The sequence below is a fragment of the Salmo salar genome, chromosome ssa04, assembly GCF_905237065.1.
Source record: "Salmo salar chromosome ssa04, Ssal_v3.1, whole genome shotgun sequence".
NCBI classification, from domain to species: Eukaryota; Metazoa; Chordata; class Actinopteri; order Salmoniformes; family Salmonidae; genus Salmo; species Salmo salar.
Window position 1 is genome coordinate 43,261,821 of NC_059445.1, and position 17,259 is coordinate 43,279,079.

General features: G+C 40.9%; 1 protein-coding gene across 2 annotated transcripts in view; it reads right to left on the reverse strand.

Annotated features, from left to right (window-relative positions):
- LOC106603168 (transmembrane protein 164) overlaps positions 1-17,259 on the reverse strand; it is a 54,387-nt gene that overhangs the window by 19,534 nt on the left and 17,594 nt on the right. Inside the window, exons 2-3 of one of the 2 annotated variants that reach the window (XM_014196478.2) lie at positions 6,493-6,542; positions 4,006-4,075 (exon numbers count right to left, since the gene is read on the reverse strand). In XM_014196478.2, coding sequence (XP_014051953.1) covers positions 4,006-4,075; positions 6,493-6,542 — 120 coding nt within the window. The remainder of the gene's footprint in view (positions 1-4,005; positions 4,076-6,492; positions 6,543-17,259) is intronic. The other variant, XM_014196479.2, reaches the window with a different exon arrangement.

A 17,259-nucleotide genomic window follows, 5' to 3' on the forward strand; every position in this document is an offset into this window, starting at 1 on the left:
TAGATGATGCTAACTGTATAGCATAGCTTATTGTTCTTAGCATAGCACCCCGTTTATTGCAAAATGTGATTTCCCAGTAAAGTTATTTTGAGATCTGGCCATTCGGTAGCAATTACGAGATGATAATATATTATTCTTTGAATGACAATATTATAATTTACCAATGTTTTCGAATAGTAATTTTGTTATGTTCACCGGAAGCATTTCAGAGAAGAAAAAATCGGAATTTCACGCTACTGTAAAATGCTGTTTTTGGATATAAATATGAACTTGATGGAACAAAAAATGCATGTATTGTATAACATAATGTCCTAGGAGTGTCATCTGATGGAGATTGACAAAGGTTAGTGCATAATTCTAGCTGGTTTCTGCTTTTGATGACGCCTGACCTTGAATTGAAAATGGATGTTTGTACTTTTGTGGCTATGTACTGTCCTAACATAATCTAACTTTATGCTTTTGCCGTAAAGCCTCTTTGAAAATCGAACAATGTGGTTAGATTAAGGAGATGTTTATCTTTTAAATTGTGTAAAATAGTTGATTGTTTGAGAAATTGAAATTATTAGATTTTTGATGTTTTGAATTTCCAGCCTTGTTAGCAATCCCGACTCGGGGTTCATTGCTAACCTGTAGCCCCAACAGGTTAAGTCATTTAGCAGACGCTCTTATCCAGAGCCACTTTACACTTTACCACTTTACAATAGTGCATCTAAATCTTTTAAGGGGGGGGGGGTTAGAAGGATTACTTTATCCTATCCTAGGTATTCCTTAAAGAGGTGGGGTTTCAGGTGTCTCCGGAAGGTGGTGATTGACTCCGCTGTCCTGGCGTCGTGAGGGAGCTTGTTCCACCATTGGGGTGCCTGAGCAGCGAACAGTTTTGACTGGGCTGAGCGGGAACTCAGAAACAAATGGTAATAATACAGATTAGGCAGAATTCTTGAGGAAGACAAAATAAACCTTGCATACTGTGTTGTGAGAGCCTGTTCGGGGGCTGGGGCAGCCAACACCATTGAATTTAGTCTTGTGCAAGAGAAACCAAAGCCCTTTTGAGTCGTCAATGGATTTAAGAATGGGTCTATTAAGGGAACTAGAACTAATAAAATGTGGGCTTGGTTTCCATTGCTGATGTGAGTAGTAGTAAGAGAGACACTATTCCAGAGCAGGGAGCAGAGCTCCTCTGAAGGGAAAGTGAAATGCAGCAATGAGAAAAGCCTGAGGACAGAGCGAAGAGGAAGTGGGGGTTGAGGCAGTTTTACAGCTATTCAGTCAGCAGTAGCCAAGTACAGATACTGTAGGGCTCTGCTTTCACTTTGTCACATTCAATCACAGAGTCCGGAAGGCTCATAAAAATTATCTACGTCACCATGGTTACATTGGGTTGAGACAAATTGATATTTGCTGAGATGCTTTACAGGGTCTGCAATTGTCAACTACACAGTTACTTTTGGTTGTCCTCTGGACAAAGGACAGTTGTTAAATTCCTATCCCACAAGTCAAGAAGATCCAGCATATTTTTTGTCCTTAAAATGCTTCTTTCAAATAAATATGGCGCTTTAATCATAAGCCATGCAAGATGTGTTTGTATGCATGCACGCACACAGTACAAAAAGAAACGCAACATTTCAAAGATTTTACTGAGTTACAGTTCATATAAGAAAATCAGTCAATTTAAATATATGAATTCGGCGCTAATCTATGAATTTCACATGAGTGGGAATACAGATATGCATCTGTTGGTCACAGATCTCGTCATGGTATCTCTGTGCATTCAAATTGCCATCGATAAAATGCAATTGTGTTCGTTGTCAGTCGCTTATGCCTGCCCACACCATAAGTACTTTACACGACTGCGGTGGGGTTAAGTAAAAATACTTGAAAGTAGTAAACTGGTGAGGGCCCAAAAAAGGTGCCACTTTTTTTTGCACTGAAACATGCAAAAGAAATCCCTGCTAGGGGGAAATGCAGGTTTTAACTAATTAAACAACAAACAATATGATCTACATGATCAGTCTCTGTGTGTAAAATAAGTGGTTAATGTGAACCTCACTCACAGCTAAAAAATGTAAAGAAAGCAATTCAATGTTTATTGTTGCCTAGACTTTACTGCAAATGACACTGAAGTCTTGAAAGAAAACACACTAATATTGCAGTTAGTCATGACAGCCTTTATAATAGAACGCTTGTGACCACAGACATCTAAATATTGCACTAGGGAAAAAAACATCTTAAAGTAGAAATAGAATGAAACAAACAGGCATTCTATTTTTGCTCTATTAGTGACCACCATAGTAGACATCGATCAAGTGCACAAGGCTACATGTGTGCGAAAATAACATTCACTGAGTAAAACATTAAATATTCCCCCCACACAAGTGTTACTGTCAAGTTCAACACAACAAAAGCAATATATTTGGGCTACACTGCATATTATTACATTGTACACTTTCTGCCTGTGGACATCTGTTCTACAATGTGCCAGCAAAGCATGATACCCTTTGTTGGCATAACTGGTCTCTTTCAGGCAGAGACTACACCTGGCATACCCATTTTTATCCACTGTATTGAAGAAGTGAGAGGGAAAGTGTGTGGTGTTCCTTTCACCTCTATAGTGGCATCCAGCTTAAGTCTGGCCCAGCTCCAGCTGCACTTGTTTAACAAGCAACGCCTCAATTCACCTAATTCTCTCATTCTGAAAATTAACCACATATTGTAGAGGGAAAACATTAGTTCACAGATAGTAGTTACTTCGTTAGCTAGTTAACGAGTTAACATTTCACAGATTGCCAGGGTCCAGTAAGCAACTAACGCGTTATAACTTGAGGAACGGCAAGGAGTCGTATAACATTACCAGTTAATACTATAGCGAATTGGTTAAGTTACTAATGTTAACTCATCTGATGTTGTAACGTTAGCTAGCTAACTTTAGCTGTCTGACTTTATTAGCCAAATAATTTTCACACCATAAACTCAATTATTTGATCGGTTAAATTGGCTAATGTTGCTCAACATTTCTCTGGCTAGCTAACGGAGAATTCAATCCAGCTAGCAAGATACTGAACAATGCTAATACTTGTTCCACCACACCTTCTCCCTCACCTCAAACTTTCCAAATGCCAGTTGTTTTTTCAGTTCCTGCTCATGAAGTACACTTCATCACCTTCTCACCCCCGTCTACGTGGTCAGGCTTCTCACCTACCTCTTCGCTATCGTTCAGGGGACACTGTTGTAAGTTAATTGGCAAACTGCCTTTCCACTCTGCACTGTCTTTCCAGAGCGCGCGCTGATGGTGTAACTAGCAAATTGGTTATCTTCTCTCTTTTCAGGCATGTGCTGCATTCTGTTGTTGTGTGAACAATTGGGTTTGAGCCTCGGACACAGACGGTATTGCTCCAAACGCGTATCACTTGTTCGCATACAGCCAGTAGTCATCCATTGGAGTGTGCCCCTGGCTATCCGTAAAAAAGGAAAAAAGGTGCCGTCTGGTTTGCTGAATATAAGGAACTTGAAATGATTTATACTTTTACCTTTTGATACTTAAGTATATTTTAGCAATTACATTTAATTTTGATACTTAAGTATATTTAAAACCAAATACTTTTACTCAAGTAGTATTTTACTGGGTGACTATCACTTTTATTTGAGTCATTTTCTATTAAGGTATCTTTACTTTTACTCAAGTATGACAATTGGGTACTTTTTCCACCACTGCCCCACCAGCACAATGTCACTCTGATGCCCATACAACAACATACACGTGGTCTGTGGTTGTGAGGCCGGTTGGACATACTGCTAAATTCTTTCAAACGATGTTGGAGGCAGCTTATGGTAGAGAAATGAACATTCAATTATCTGACAACAGCTTTGGTGGACATTCCTGCAGTTTTATATTTTTGTTCAGTGTGATATGCATCATGAAATCTTTGAAACTATGAAGGAGTGAAAGTGAGAGACTGCAAAGCACGCTATTACAGTGAATGGAACTGATGCTAGATGATGGTTACTTACCAGTCTAGTGTTGACCACAGGGAAGACGAGGGCCAGTAAAGCACCGTTCAGCATATGGACCTGAAGCCTGCTGACAGAAAGACAACACGTCAGAAAATGTTTTGCATGTCAGCAAAGGTTTAAGATATATAACGTTCAAAATACAGAAATACAGCTGATATGATGCAAAAAGCAGCATCATATGATGCTAAATGCATTAAACTGGTTGTATTTCTGTATTGTTAAAGTTAGCTATTTAGAAAACTTAATTGGTGACATCCAAAACATTTTTGGACTATATCAACAATGGACTAAAGAAACAAATACCAAAAGATGGTTTAAAAAAATCCACCCAAAAACGAAGTATGCTTAAGTTTGGTGAAGATTGGTGCATATGGCTTGCAGCCATACCATATGATACCATCTGCACTTCAGCGTCACAGTGCTAAGCTATAGAAACATGTGCTACACCGGTTTAACACCAGACTGGCGGTTTAATGCAATGAACTTGCATTTGATTGCTGACCATCTTCAGCACGACATATGTGACATGCCATATCCCTGAAGCTTGTGTGTTACATCACGTTCCCTTTCCTCATGGAACTGTAATTAGCCTACATACCAAATTGTATATATATATTTTTTTAAATGTACCTTTATTTAACCAGGTAGGCCAGTTGAGAACAAGTTCTCATTTACAACTGCGATTTGTCACATGCGCCGAATACCAGAGGTTTAGACCTTACCGTGAAATGCTTACTTACAAGCCCTTAACCAACAACGCAATTTTAAGAAAGTAGAGTTAAGTAAATATTAACAAAAATAAATAAAGTAAAAAATAAAAAACAAACACAATAAAATAACTTGGGTGACTGGAGTCGTACAATTTTTTGGGCCTTCCTCTGACACCGCCTAGTATATAGGTCCTGATGCAACCGGTCAGGATGCTCGATGGTGCAGCTGTATAACTTATATTTTCAGTCTCCTGAGGGGGAAAAGGCATTGTCGTGCCCTCTTCACGACTTTCTTGGTGTGTTTGGACCATGATAGTTCGTTGGTGATGTGATCACCAAGGAACTTGAAACTCTCAACACGCTCCACTACAGGCTCATCGATGTGAATGGGGGCCATGTTCAGCCCTCCTTTTCCTATAGACCACGATCATCTTTTGTTTCTATGCAGACTTGTTCAGCTACATTTCAATTATCTTCTGACTGTGTGGCAGAAGGACAAAGCAGGGCCCTGATTGAAATAGGGAGGGTTGTGGAGGTCACCATGGCTGAGCTCCAGCCCCAGTCTTCCTAATGAGAGTAGAGGCCAGAACAGGGCCCAGGTGTCCTGCAGTGATCCCCACCTTGGGTTTCCTCCCCCTGCTGTAAGACCCTACCAGAGCATGACATTTGAAACCAGTGCCATGCAAATGTAGTTTCATCATCTGGTGGTCAGGCTGAGGTTCCTTCTCAGGACATTTGATAATCACAGCCGAGGTGTGTAATGTTGCAAATAAGTGTTTTATTTTGCACAGCAACTTAAAAACCTAAGTGGACTCTCATCATTGAAGCTCATGTTGAAAAAAAGCTGCCATCATAGGAATCTCATGTTAGTGTTTTGGCTTCCCCCTGTATGTTAGCTAGGCTAGGGGTTAAGTTTTTGGGTTCAGGGAAGAGTTAGCTGACATTAAATTAATTAATTAATTAATTACATACTATGCTGTTTGTTACTTAAATAATTGTCCTTTGTTATATGCTAGTATGTTTTACTGACATAAACTTGTCTTGTGTGACTTAGTAAAAAATCTGAGCGTACAGATTTATGAGCCGTTTTGGGAGCCACCGCAGTATGTGACCTCCTGTGTTTACAATTGGCAGGAATTTAGCTACAGTATGTGGGAATTGCAGGGAGGAACAGAGAATGGTGGCGATATCGGCCATCTTGATCTGCACAGATTATCTAAATTACTATCTACAACTCTGTTCCCCGGCCCTGTTTCTGCACATCTGCTTACTGTCACACAGATAAGAGGATGTACCTTCTATAAAAGGAGAGAGACAACTCTGTTCGTTGGCCTCTGAACTATGAGTGATTGTTGAATTGCAAGATTGTTGCAAATCTTATAATAAAGTTGCTGTTTGAACAATCTACAGTCTCTCCCCTTTTGGTTAGAATTTCCACCACACATGCTATGTAGTTGCGAAGTAGCTAAAAAGTACTAAGTAGTTGCAAAGTAGAAAGTAGTTGAAAAGTTGGTAATTAGATAAAATGCTAAAGTTGTCCATGATGAGATTCGAACACGCAACCTTTGGGTTGCTTGACGTTCACGTTATACACCCACCCATCCTGAAGTAATCTTTGTTCTTATGTAACCATTCCAAATGTAACATATCATACTAATGTAGGTGTCTCAGATTAACATTTACCATGTCTCTTATAGTCTATAAGACAAGGCTGTCAGTTAAGGTGGTGTTGAGATTTCATGACAGTGGGAGTGTGTATTATGAAGGTACTCACCTAAAGATGACCATGGCTGTTTTACATGGCGGACAGGCCAGCAGGAAGATCTGTGGAAAAATAACGCTCGTCAACAATGTTTTACAGATCTTGTGTTATAAACTCCAAACCTTGTCATCTACATGTTGCTGTAGAGCATACTGGATATGCTGTCGTGCTACATGAGAGCAATAAAAGCTGCTTCCAAAATGGTCATAGAATGTTTTCAATGACACCCAACACCTACAGGGGAGATATATCCTAATATATATATATATATATATCTGAGTTGTTCTTGCCATAATATGTACTTGGTCTTTTACCAAATCGGGCTATCTTCTGTATACCACCCCTACCTTGTCACAACACAACTGATTGGCTCAAACGCATTAAGGAAAGAAATTCCACAAATGAATGTTTAACAAGGCACACATGTTAATTGAGATGCATTCCAGGTAACTACCTCATGAAGCTGGCTGAGAGAATGCCAAGAGTGTACAAAGCTGTCAAGAAGGCAAAGGGTGGCTACCTTGAAGAATCTCAAAATATAAAATACATTTTGATTTGTTTAACACTTTTTTGGTTACTGCATGATTCCATGTGTGTAATACCATAGTTGACGTCTTCACTATTATTCCACAATGTAGAAAATAGTAAAAAAAAAAAAGGAAGAAAAACCCTGGAATGAGTAGGTGTGTCCAAACCTTAGACTGCAATAATATATAAACATTAGTTTGTATACCTGACCTGTGGATGAGTATATATGCGAGTACACACACAATCTATCTATCTACATATATACAAAAGTATGTAGACACACATTCAAATTAGTGGATTTGGCTATTTCAGCCTCACCAATTTGTGACAGGTGTATAAAAAAGAGCACACAGCCATGCAATCTCCATAGACAAACATTGGCAGTAGAATGGCCTTACTGGAGAGCTCAGTGACTTTCAACGTGACACCGTCTATGATGCTACTTTTCTCACGAGTCAGTTTGTCAAATTTCTGCCCTGCTAGAGATTCTCCAGTCAACTGTAAGGGCTGTTATTGTGAAGTGGAAATGTCTAGGAGCAACAACGGCTTAGCCGTGAAGTGGTTGACCACACAAGCGCACAGAACGGGACCGCTGAGTGCTGAAGCACACAGCACGTAAAACTCATCTGTCCTCGGTTGCAACACTCACTACCGAGTTCCAAACTGCCTCTGGAAACGTCAGCACAATAACTGTTAGTCCGAAGCTTAATGAAATGGGTTTTCATGGCTGAGCAGCCGCACACAAGCTTAAGACCACCATGTGCAATGTGAAGCGTCGGCTGGAGTGGTGTGAAGCTCGCCGCCATTGTGATAAATCACGTTTCACTATCTGGCAGTCCGACAGATGAATCTGGGTTTGGCAGATGCCAGGAAAATGCTACCTGCCTCAATGCATAGTGCCAACTGTAATGTTTGGTGGAGGAGGAATAATTGTCTGGGGCTGTTTTTCATGGTTCGGGCTAGACCCCTTAACTCAACTGCATAAAATTACATTCTAGACGAGTCTGTGCTTCCAACTGTGGCAACAGTTTAGGGAAGGCCCTTTCCTGTTTCAGCATGACAATGCCCCCATGCACAAAGTGAGGTCCATACAGAAATGGTTTGTCGAGATCGGTATGGAAGAACATGACTGGCCTGCACAGAGCCCTGACCTCAACCCCATCAGACACCTTTGGGATGAATTGGAACGCCAACTGCGGGCCAGGCCTAATCGCCCAACATCAGTGCCCGACCTCTAATGCGTGTGGCTGAATGGAAGCAAGTCCCCGCAGCAATGTTCCGACATCTAGAGGAAAGCCTTCCCAGAAGGGTGGAGGCTGTTATAGCAGCAAAGGGGGGGCCAACTCCATATTAATGCCCATGCTTTTGAAATTAGATGTTTGACGAGCAGGTGTCCACATACTTTTGGTCACGTAGTGTGTATACTGGCTTCCTTCATAAGATGCTTTTTGTCCAACTCTAATCTAATTATTACAATATCAATTAAGGTCAGGGAAGTTCTTACATGACTTACAGTCAAAAGAACAAGAACAGACTTCCAAGCAAAAGATACTTATCAACCATTTACATCACAGTAACTCTGCAGTAAGATTGTTATTGCACCCACTCAAACATGAGTCATTTAATCTGTAACCCGAGGTAGCTGAGATGATAGAATCACATGTAGAACTGACTTCTATGACCTCTGTGTCTGAGATCTGCAGTACTGTCCTGTCTCAATCTGTTGATCGCAGGTTGACTGAGGAAGACGAGGAGGCTATTGAAGGCCAGGCTGCCACTAGCAAACTAGTCCTACATGGAGAGAAAAGACCCTGCGTATTGTGTACCCTAGTTTTTGTCTAATTTTCCTCCAGTGAAACGAAGTGTGCAGATGAGGAACATCTGTCCTTCCACACATTTCCTGACAGAGCCAGAGAAGGAGCAGGTTAATTTCAGCCTGTGGGCTGAGGAGCAGGAGGACCTCTCCCAACCAGTTTGTCAGCAGGAGTAAGATCCCACGTGACGTGAGACACAAAAGTGGAACAGGATCTGATTTGGAATGTTAAGTAATGGGATGACATCAGCACCTCCTTCCACTCTGCTCCATTCTAATGGCTGAGATAACCACAAGAAAAACAGCATCTATCCACCAGCTCCCATTAGGGCTGGGTGGTATGCTGTATTTTACAATATACTGGTATTGATGCACGAACCGGTTCTGGTTTTTACGTTACATTCTATAACATTATTTTGAATAATAATACCAGTGATGGTGTAGACCTAAATCAGTAGGTTGTTTGTGCAACAGTATCTTCTAAATCAAAGAGGAATACGTGAAGCATGAATATATGAGCTACATGAAGTAGCTAAGAGAAGACATTCAATGTAGCCAAAGATTATAGGGTCCCCTAAAAAACACAACACTTGGGTTCCTACCCTGTCACAACAAAAACTATTGCCATTTTCACGCGTTGTCATTTTCATGCGTTGTCATGTCAAATAACACCTTATTCAAAGTGCCCACTATTATATCCTAACTATAGACTTAGAATAATCATTATATTTACATGATTCCAACAGTTCACACAAGTGTTTAGCTCTAAATTGCAAGTCAAATCCCAATTGCAAATTTTTAACAAAATTAAGGCATAGTTTGCTGGCCCATATCGTGCAGCCCCGCGTGGCATAAAATACCAGCAAATACCGTCAAAATGTTTTAAATACAGTGATATGATATTTTCGCCATATCGCCCAGCCCTAGCTCCCATGTGCAGTAGACCAACACTCCGCATGTATAATGGCTGCAGAATTGATTTTAATTGCTTCACCTCAGAGTGAGAATGATCGATAAATTGAACACTTAAACCCTTCTAAACTGCAATTCACTGCATAGGCTACTAACCCAAAGTAGATGCCCTCTAAAATATTTTTCACTCCCTGAAGCATTTCAAAAACTCATCCAGACAAACATTTCCTGTGGCAGAGAGGTGGACACTGGGCAGGCAACTCTGTGGCTGGAGCAGGATGAGTGTGTAAAGTGGCCTATCCTTCCTGAGGGACAGAACGTCTTCCTGTCTGACTGTGGAGCAGTGAGGAGCATGGGAGCACAGGGTTCAGGGGGCGAGCTCTGGCCTTGACAGATCAAGACAACCATGAGAATGACATCTGCCTGAATGACACAATGTCCTCTGAGCATTACAAAACAGAAACACTACTAGCAGTCTAGCACAATACTCACTAATATGAAGTAGGGTTTAATATTTAGCCGGTATTTTACAAATGTTCCATGCTGATAATAAATCATTTTTCTCCTGGATAACCCGGTATTTCAGGCAAAAACCAGAATTCAAAAGCATATAAATAGGCCTGTCTGGATTTGATTAGGGCTTTGATCGAAAATTCAGGCCTACAAAGTTACAAGTATAGGCTAGCAAATTAGAATGTTGAAATATAATAGGGCCTATTTGTATAATTAGTAGGCTGATGCATATACACACACCTTTCATAATATTTCCCCTAATGTTATTAGCGTGCCTCTTGCTCTCTCTATTGTTGCGTCTTTCCTTCTTCGCTTTCAACAGTTACTTTAAGTTTAGTTGTCCTTGTCTTAATCATTCTCATGACATCGTTGAATAACATAGGACTAGAATTAGATTCAGAAGGCTTTCACTTCTCTTCACGAGGATCGAACGGTTATGGGTCTGAATAAATAACTGCTATAGCTGCTGCCATCGTGCGTTCGCTCTTCTTTCAAACTACCCGTGAGTTCTATTGGCTGCTGTATTTAACATTCAGGCAAACAAAAGCTTGCGTCTCTCTTCGAATAGTCTATAAGTAATGCAAAAAAATAAAAAAAATGTCCAGCAGGCTATTCTAGTCTAGCTTTTCCAGCATGGGACTCTTAGAGCTAAGGAGCGGTTTGTAAGGAGAGAGCAAAGGTGAGTGCGTATTGTGCAAGAGAAAGAGGCTTTAAGTTAGAAGCTTATTATGCATAACCAATCATTAATTAACTAAATATAATGCTAAAACTGCATTGAATGTATTGCCTGCAAGAGGTAGGCTAGTACGTAAACTACTGTTCAAAAGTTTGGGGTCACTTAGAAATTCTTGTTTTTGAAAGAAAAGAAAATTGTTTGTCCATTAAAATAACATCAAATTGATCAGAATCACAGTGTAGACATTGTTAATATTGTAAATGACTATTGTAGCTGGAAATGGCAGATTTTTTATGGAATATCTACGTAGGCGTACAGAAGCCCATTATCAGCAACCATCACTCCTGTGTTCCAATGGCACATTGTGTTAGCTAATCCAAGTTTATAATTTTAAAAGGCTAACTGATCATTAGAAAACCGTTTTGCTAATATGTTAGTACAGCTGAAAACTGTTGTTCTGATTAAAGAAGCAATAAAACTGGCCTTCTTTAGACTAGTTGAGTATCTGGAGCGTCAGCATTTGTGGGTTCGATTACAGGCTCAAAATGGCCAGAAATAAAGATCTTTCTTCTGAACCTCGTCAGTTTATTCTTGTTCTGAGAAATGAAGGCTATTCCATGCGAGAAATTGCCAAGAAACTGAAGATCTCGTACAACACAATATACTACTCCCTTCACAGAACAGTGCAAACTGGCTCTAACCAGAATAGAAAGAGGAGTGGGAGGCCCCGGTGGACAACTGAGCAAGAGGACAAGTACATTAGAGCCTAGCTTGAGAAAGACGCCTCACAAGTCCTCAACTGGCAGCTTCATTAAATAGTACCTGTAAAACCCCAGTCTCAACGTCAAACATTGAAGAGGCGACTCCGGGATGCTGGCCTTCTAGGCAGTTGCAAAGAAAAAGCCATATCTCAGACTGCCCAATAAATATAAAAAATTAAGATGGGGAAAAAAGAACAGACATTGGACAGAGGAAGATTGGGGGGAAAAAAGTGTTATGGACAGACAAATCTAAGTTTGAGGTGTTCGGATCACAAAGAACATTCGTGAGACGTAGAAAAAATGAAAAGATGCTGGAGGAGTGCTTGACGCCATCTGTCAAGCATGGTGGGGGGAATGTGATGGTCTGGGGGAGCTTTGGTGGTTGGTAAAGTGGAAGACTTATACAGGGTAAAAGGGATCTTGAAGAAGGAAATCACTCCAGTTTGCAACGCCATGCCATAACCTGTGGACGGCGCTTAATTGGAGCCAATTTCCTCCTACAACAGGACAATGACCCAAAGCACAGCTCCAAATTATGGAATAATTATTTAGGGAAGAAGCAGTCAGCTGGTGTTCTGTCTATAACGGAGTGGCCAACACAGTCACCGGATCTCAACCCTATTGAGCTGTTGTGGGAGCAGCTTGACAGTATGGTACGTAAGAAGTGCCCATCAAGCTAATCCAATTTGTGGGAGGTGCTTCAGGAAGCATGGGGTGAAATCTCTTCAGATTACCTCAAAATTGATAACTAGAATGCCAAAGTTCTGCAAGGCTGTAATTGCTGCAAATGGAGGATTCTTTGACAAAAGCAAAGTTTGAAGGACATTATTTACAACCTTGTCAACATCTTGACTATATTTCCTAGTCATTTCATGCGCATATATATATATATATAAATAACTTGATTATCTATTTTGGATGCAATTTGAATGGAGTTGATGGAGGGAGAAAGACAGAACTTGCAAGTGCACTGATATAAAGCAATACTATTCAAGTGATTGTCTGTTTTAAAACTCTGCAGCAAAACATTTTTTTATTCACTATTTAAAAAAAATAAGGTGACCTCAAAGCCAGATGGAGATAGGTAAATTAGACACGCATTCAGTCTTTATATTACTGTAGCACAGACAATGCTGCAGCAAATGTAGGCCTACCTGTCACAAGCTTCCATGAGATAGATGACAGGTCTACATCATTGTGAACCTCGCTCCATACTGAGATGGGCCAGCTTTCCCCACACTGAGCGATGATGATGATTCATCATGCAGAGGTCGTAGTGAAGCCAGATTTAGACATAGCATATAATTTAATAGTTCCATTTCAAGCCATGCTCTTCATATAAATAATGTATTATAATTTACCGGTTTCTTACAGTCATTTATCCCGGGAAAAGGGAGTAGTTTTGGGCGGTAAATTGCCATTCAACCCTAATATGAAGGCACGCTCACACAAGTGCAATGAACAAATGTTTGTAAACTGGTAATATAATATTCATATTACCTTTTCTTTTAGGCTCCATCATTGAGCTTTTTTTGTAATTTAAAGTAGAGAACAACCGATAATTGGCCGAGCCGATATTGGCCTTTTCTAGTCTATTGGCCCCTTCTCTATCAGCTTTGCAAATAGTCCCTCTACATAGCAAAACTGATGCTATGCCAGCCGCCGCTCACCGCCTGAGCCTCGAGCACTGCACAATGCCGAAGAATGTTTAGCTGGGAAAAATCATAATCTAGCTCATTCTCCAACAGAAAGTGCAGTATTGAGAAATGGATGAATTTACAGTGACCAAAAATCGACCTCCTGTTGCAAATATTAGTAGAATTCACTAATATTAAGGCTCGTGTTGACGTGCCCGACATGCATGCAATATGCAAGCTAGCTAAGCAGATAGCTATGTGACCTGTTAGCAAAGATTCCGATAACCAACCCTTTCATCTGTGGTGCTAGCTAGCTGTATTAGCTACTATGCTAGCTAGCAGGCTAGATAAACATGGTGCTAAGATATCAGATAGCTATCTACGTTGGCTGTTAGCTCCTAACATTAGCAGGTTATCATTTTGAAAATGCTCAATTTTCAGCAATGAGCCATCTGACTTGCGGTGTAACCACAGAGTTTCTAAACCTCTTTGGTGTAAAGTAAGCTATTTACTGGTGTGCTGATCTGATCAGCTGCAACCGTGTCCATACAGTAAATTGACAGTTGATAGTCGGATTCGATGATGGTCGTAATAAGGAAAGGAGGAAGTGTTTTAAAATGCCTGAATAAAAAAGGTTGGCAATAGGTTTAGCTACCTAAGAATCGACCTGCATGTTCTAGACCAAGAAAGCTGTAGAGCAGTGTATGTGTATGCATTCTCACTTCAACTACGGGCAGATTTGAGTCAGACAGAACGTGCATTGTCGCTTCATATTTTTTCCCTACTCTTGCTGTCATTGTTATATTACGCACATTCATGGCTTGGTAGCAAATGTCGTCGCCATTGAGCTAGTTATCGTAGTAGCAATAAACCGTTGCCAGCAAGTCATATGAGCAATGGAGAGAGATTTGAAAGGGAGTGGAGTTACAGCCTCGCTCTATCCAATCGTAGCCAATTTCTTGACAGATAGCTGAACTAGCCAACCGAGTCGTTATGAATTTTGTCCTGGCAACTGAGTTGTTTAGAGATGCGTCCTGACAGCTGAAAAAAAAGAGACTATACATAGTAGTTTCATTAGCAACCGTGATCACAAATGACTTTACGTTGGACCATTTGCATTGAATATACAGTTGAAGTCGGAAGTTTACATACACTTAGGTTGGAGTCATTAAAACTCGTTTTTCAACCACTCCGCAAATTTCTTGTTAACAAACTATAGTTTCGGCAAGTCGGTTAGGACATCTTTGTGAATGACAAGTAATTTTCCCAACAATTATTTACAGACAGCTAATTGACATCATTTGAGTCAATTGGAAGTGTACCTGTGGATGTATTTCAAGGCCTACCTTCAAACTCAGTGCCTCTTTGCTTGACATCATGGGAAAATCTAAAGAAATCAGCCAAGACCTCAGAAAAAAACATTGTAGACCTCCACAAGTCTGGTTCATCATTGGGAGCAATTTCCAAATGCCTGAAGGTACCACGTTCATCTGTACAAACAATAGTACGCAAGTATAAACACCATGGGACCACGCAGCCATCATACTGCTCAGGAAGGAGACGCGTTGTCTCCTCGAGATGAACGTACTTTGGTGCGAAAAGTGCAAATCAATCCCAGAACAACCGCAAAGGACCGTGTGAAGACAGAAAACAGGTACAAAAGTATCTATATCCACAGTAAAACAAGTCCTATATCGACATAACCTGAAAGGCCGCTCAGAAAGGAAGAAGCCACTGCTCCAAAAATGCCATAAAGAAACAGACTACGGTTTGCAACTGCACATGGGGACAAATATTGTGCTTTTTGGAGAAATGTCCTCTGGTCTGATGAAACAAAAATAGAACTGTTTGGCCATAATGACCATTGTTATGTTTGAAGGAAAAAGGGGGAGGCTTACAAGCCAAAGAACACCATCCCAACCGTGAAGCACGGCAGTGGCAGCATCATGTTGTGGGGGTGCTTTGCTGCAGGAGGGACTGGTGCACTTCACAAAATAGATGGCATCATGAGGAGGAAGATTACGTGGATATATTTAAGCAACATCTCAAGACATCAGTCAGGAAGTTAAAGCTTGGTCGCAAATGGGTCTTCCAACTGGACAATGACACCAAGCATACTTCAAAAGTTGTGGCAAAATGGCTTAAGGACAACAAAGTCAAGGTATTGGAGTGGCCATCACAAAGCCCTGACCTCAATTCTATAGAAAGTTTGTGGTCAGAACTGAAAAAAACGTGTGCGAGCAAGGAGGCCTACAAACCTGACTCAGTTACACCAGCTCTGTCAGGAGGAATGGGCCAAAATCCACCCAACTTATTGTGGGAAGCTTGTGGAAGGCTACCCAAAACATTTGACCCAAGTTAAACAATTTAAAGGCAAAGCTACCAAATACTAATTGAGTGTACGTAAACTTCTGACTCGCTGGGAATGTGATGAAAGAAATAAAAACTGAAATAAATAATTTGCTCTACTATTATTCTGACATTTCACATTCTTAAAATAAAGTGGTGATCCTAACTGACCTAAGACAGGGAAACTTTACTCTGATTAAATGTCAGGAATTGTGAAAAACTGAGTTTAAATGTATTTGGCTAAGGTGTATGTAAACTTCCGACTTCAACTGTATGTTATTTTATATTCTCAAACTAACAACAGTGCCTAAATTATGTCCTTCTATACAGGTGTGGTATGCTGGAGTGATGCTTCTATGTAAATGTTGTTGCTCAGTAGGCTAATATCAATCCAAATGTTGTGCGCCAAATACAACAGGTGTAGACCTTACAGTGAAAGGCTTAATTACAAGCCCCTAACACTTATTTTTCTTAACTGCAATGTTGGTTAAGTATTTACAAAAAAAAACCTTAGTAAAAATGTTTAATACAATAGAAAAATAAATAGATAAACAAAATAACAGTAACGATGCTATATACAGGGGGTACCAGTACAGAGTCAATGCGCGGGGGCACAGGTTAGTTGAGGTAATTGAGGTAATATGTACATGTAGGTAAAGTGACTATGCATGGATAATAAACAGAGTAGCAGCAGAGTAAAAATGGGGGTGGGGTTCAATGCAAATAGTCCAGGTAGCCATTTGATTAGCGTTCAGGAGTCTTATGACCTGGGGGTAGAAGTTGTTAAGAAACCTTTGAGCTAGAATTGGCGCTCCGGTACTGCTTGCCACGCGGTAACAGAGAGAACAGTTTGACTAGGGTGGCTGGAGTCTGACATTTTTCAGGGCCTTCCTCTGACACTGCCTGGTATAGAGGTCCTGGATGGCAGGAACCTTGGCCACAGTGATGTACAGGGCCGTACGCACTACCCTCTGTAGCGTCTTGCAGTCGGAGGCCGAGCAGTTTCCAGACCAGGCGGTGATGCAACCAGTCAGGATGCTCTCGATGGTGCAGCTATATAAATTTGAGGATCTGAGTACCCATGCCAAATCTTCTCAGTCTCCTGAGGGGGAATAGGCATTGTCATGGCCTCTTCACGAATGTCTTGGTGTGTTTTGACCATGATAGTTTGTTGGTGATTTGGAACTTGAAGCTCTCCACCTGCTCCACTACAGCCCCGTCGATGAGAACAAGGGCATGCTCGGCCCTCCTTTTCCTGTAGTCCATGATCATCTCCTTTGTCTTGCTCACATTGAGGGAGAGGTTGTTATCCTGACACCATACTGCCAGGTCTCTGACCTCCATATAGGCTGTCTCATTGTTGTCGGTGATCAGGCCTACCACGGTTGTGTCATCGGCAAACTTAATGATGGTGTTGGAGTTGTATTGGCCATGCCTGAACAGGGAGTACAGGAGGAAACTGAGCACACACCCGAGGGGCCCCCATGTTGGAGGATCAGCATGACAGATGTGTTGTTACCTACCCTTACCACCTGGGGGCAGCCCATCAGGAAGTCCAGGATCCAGTTGCAGAGGGAAGTGTTTAATCCC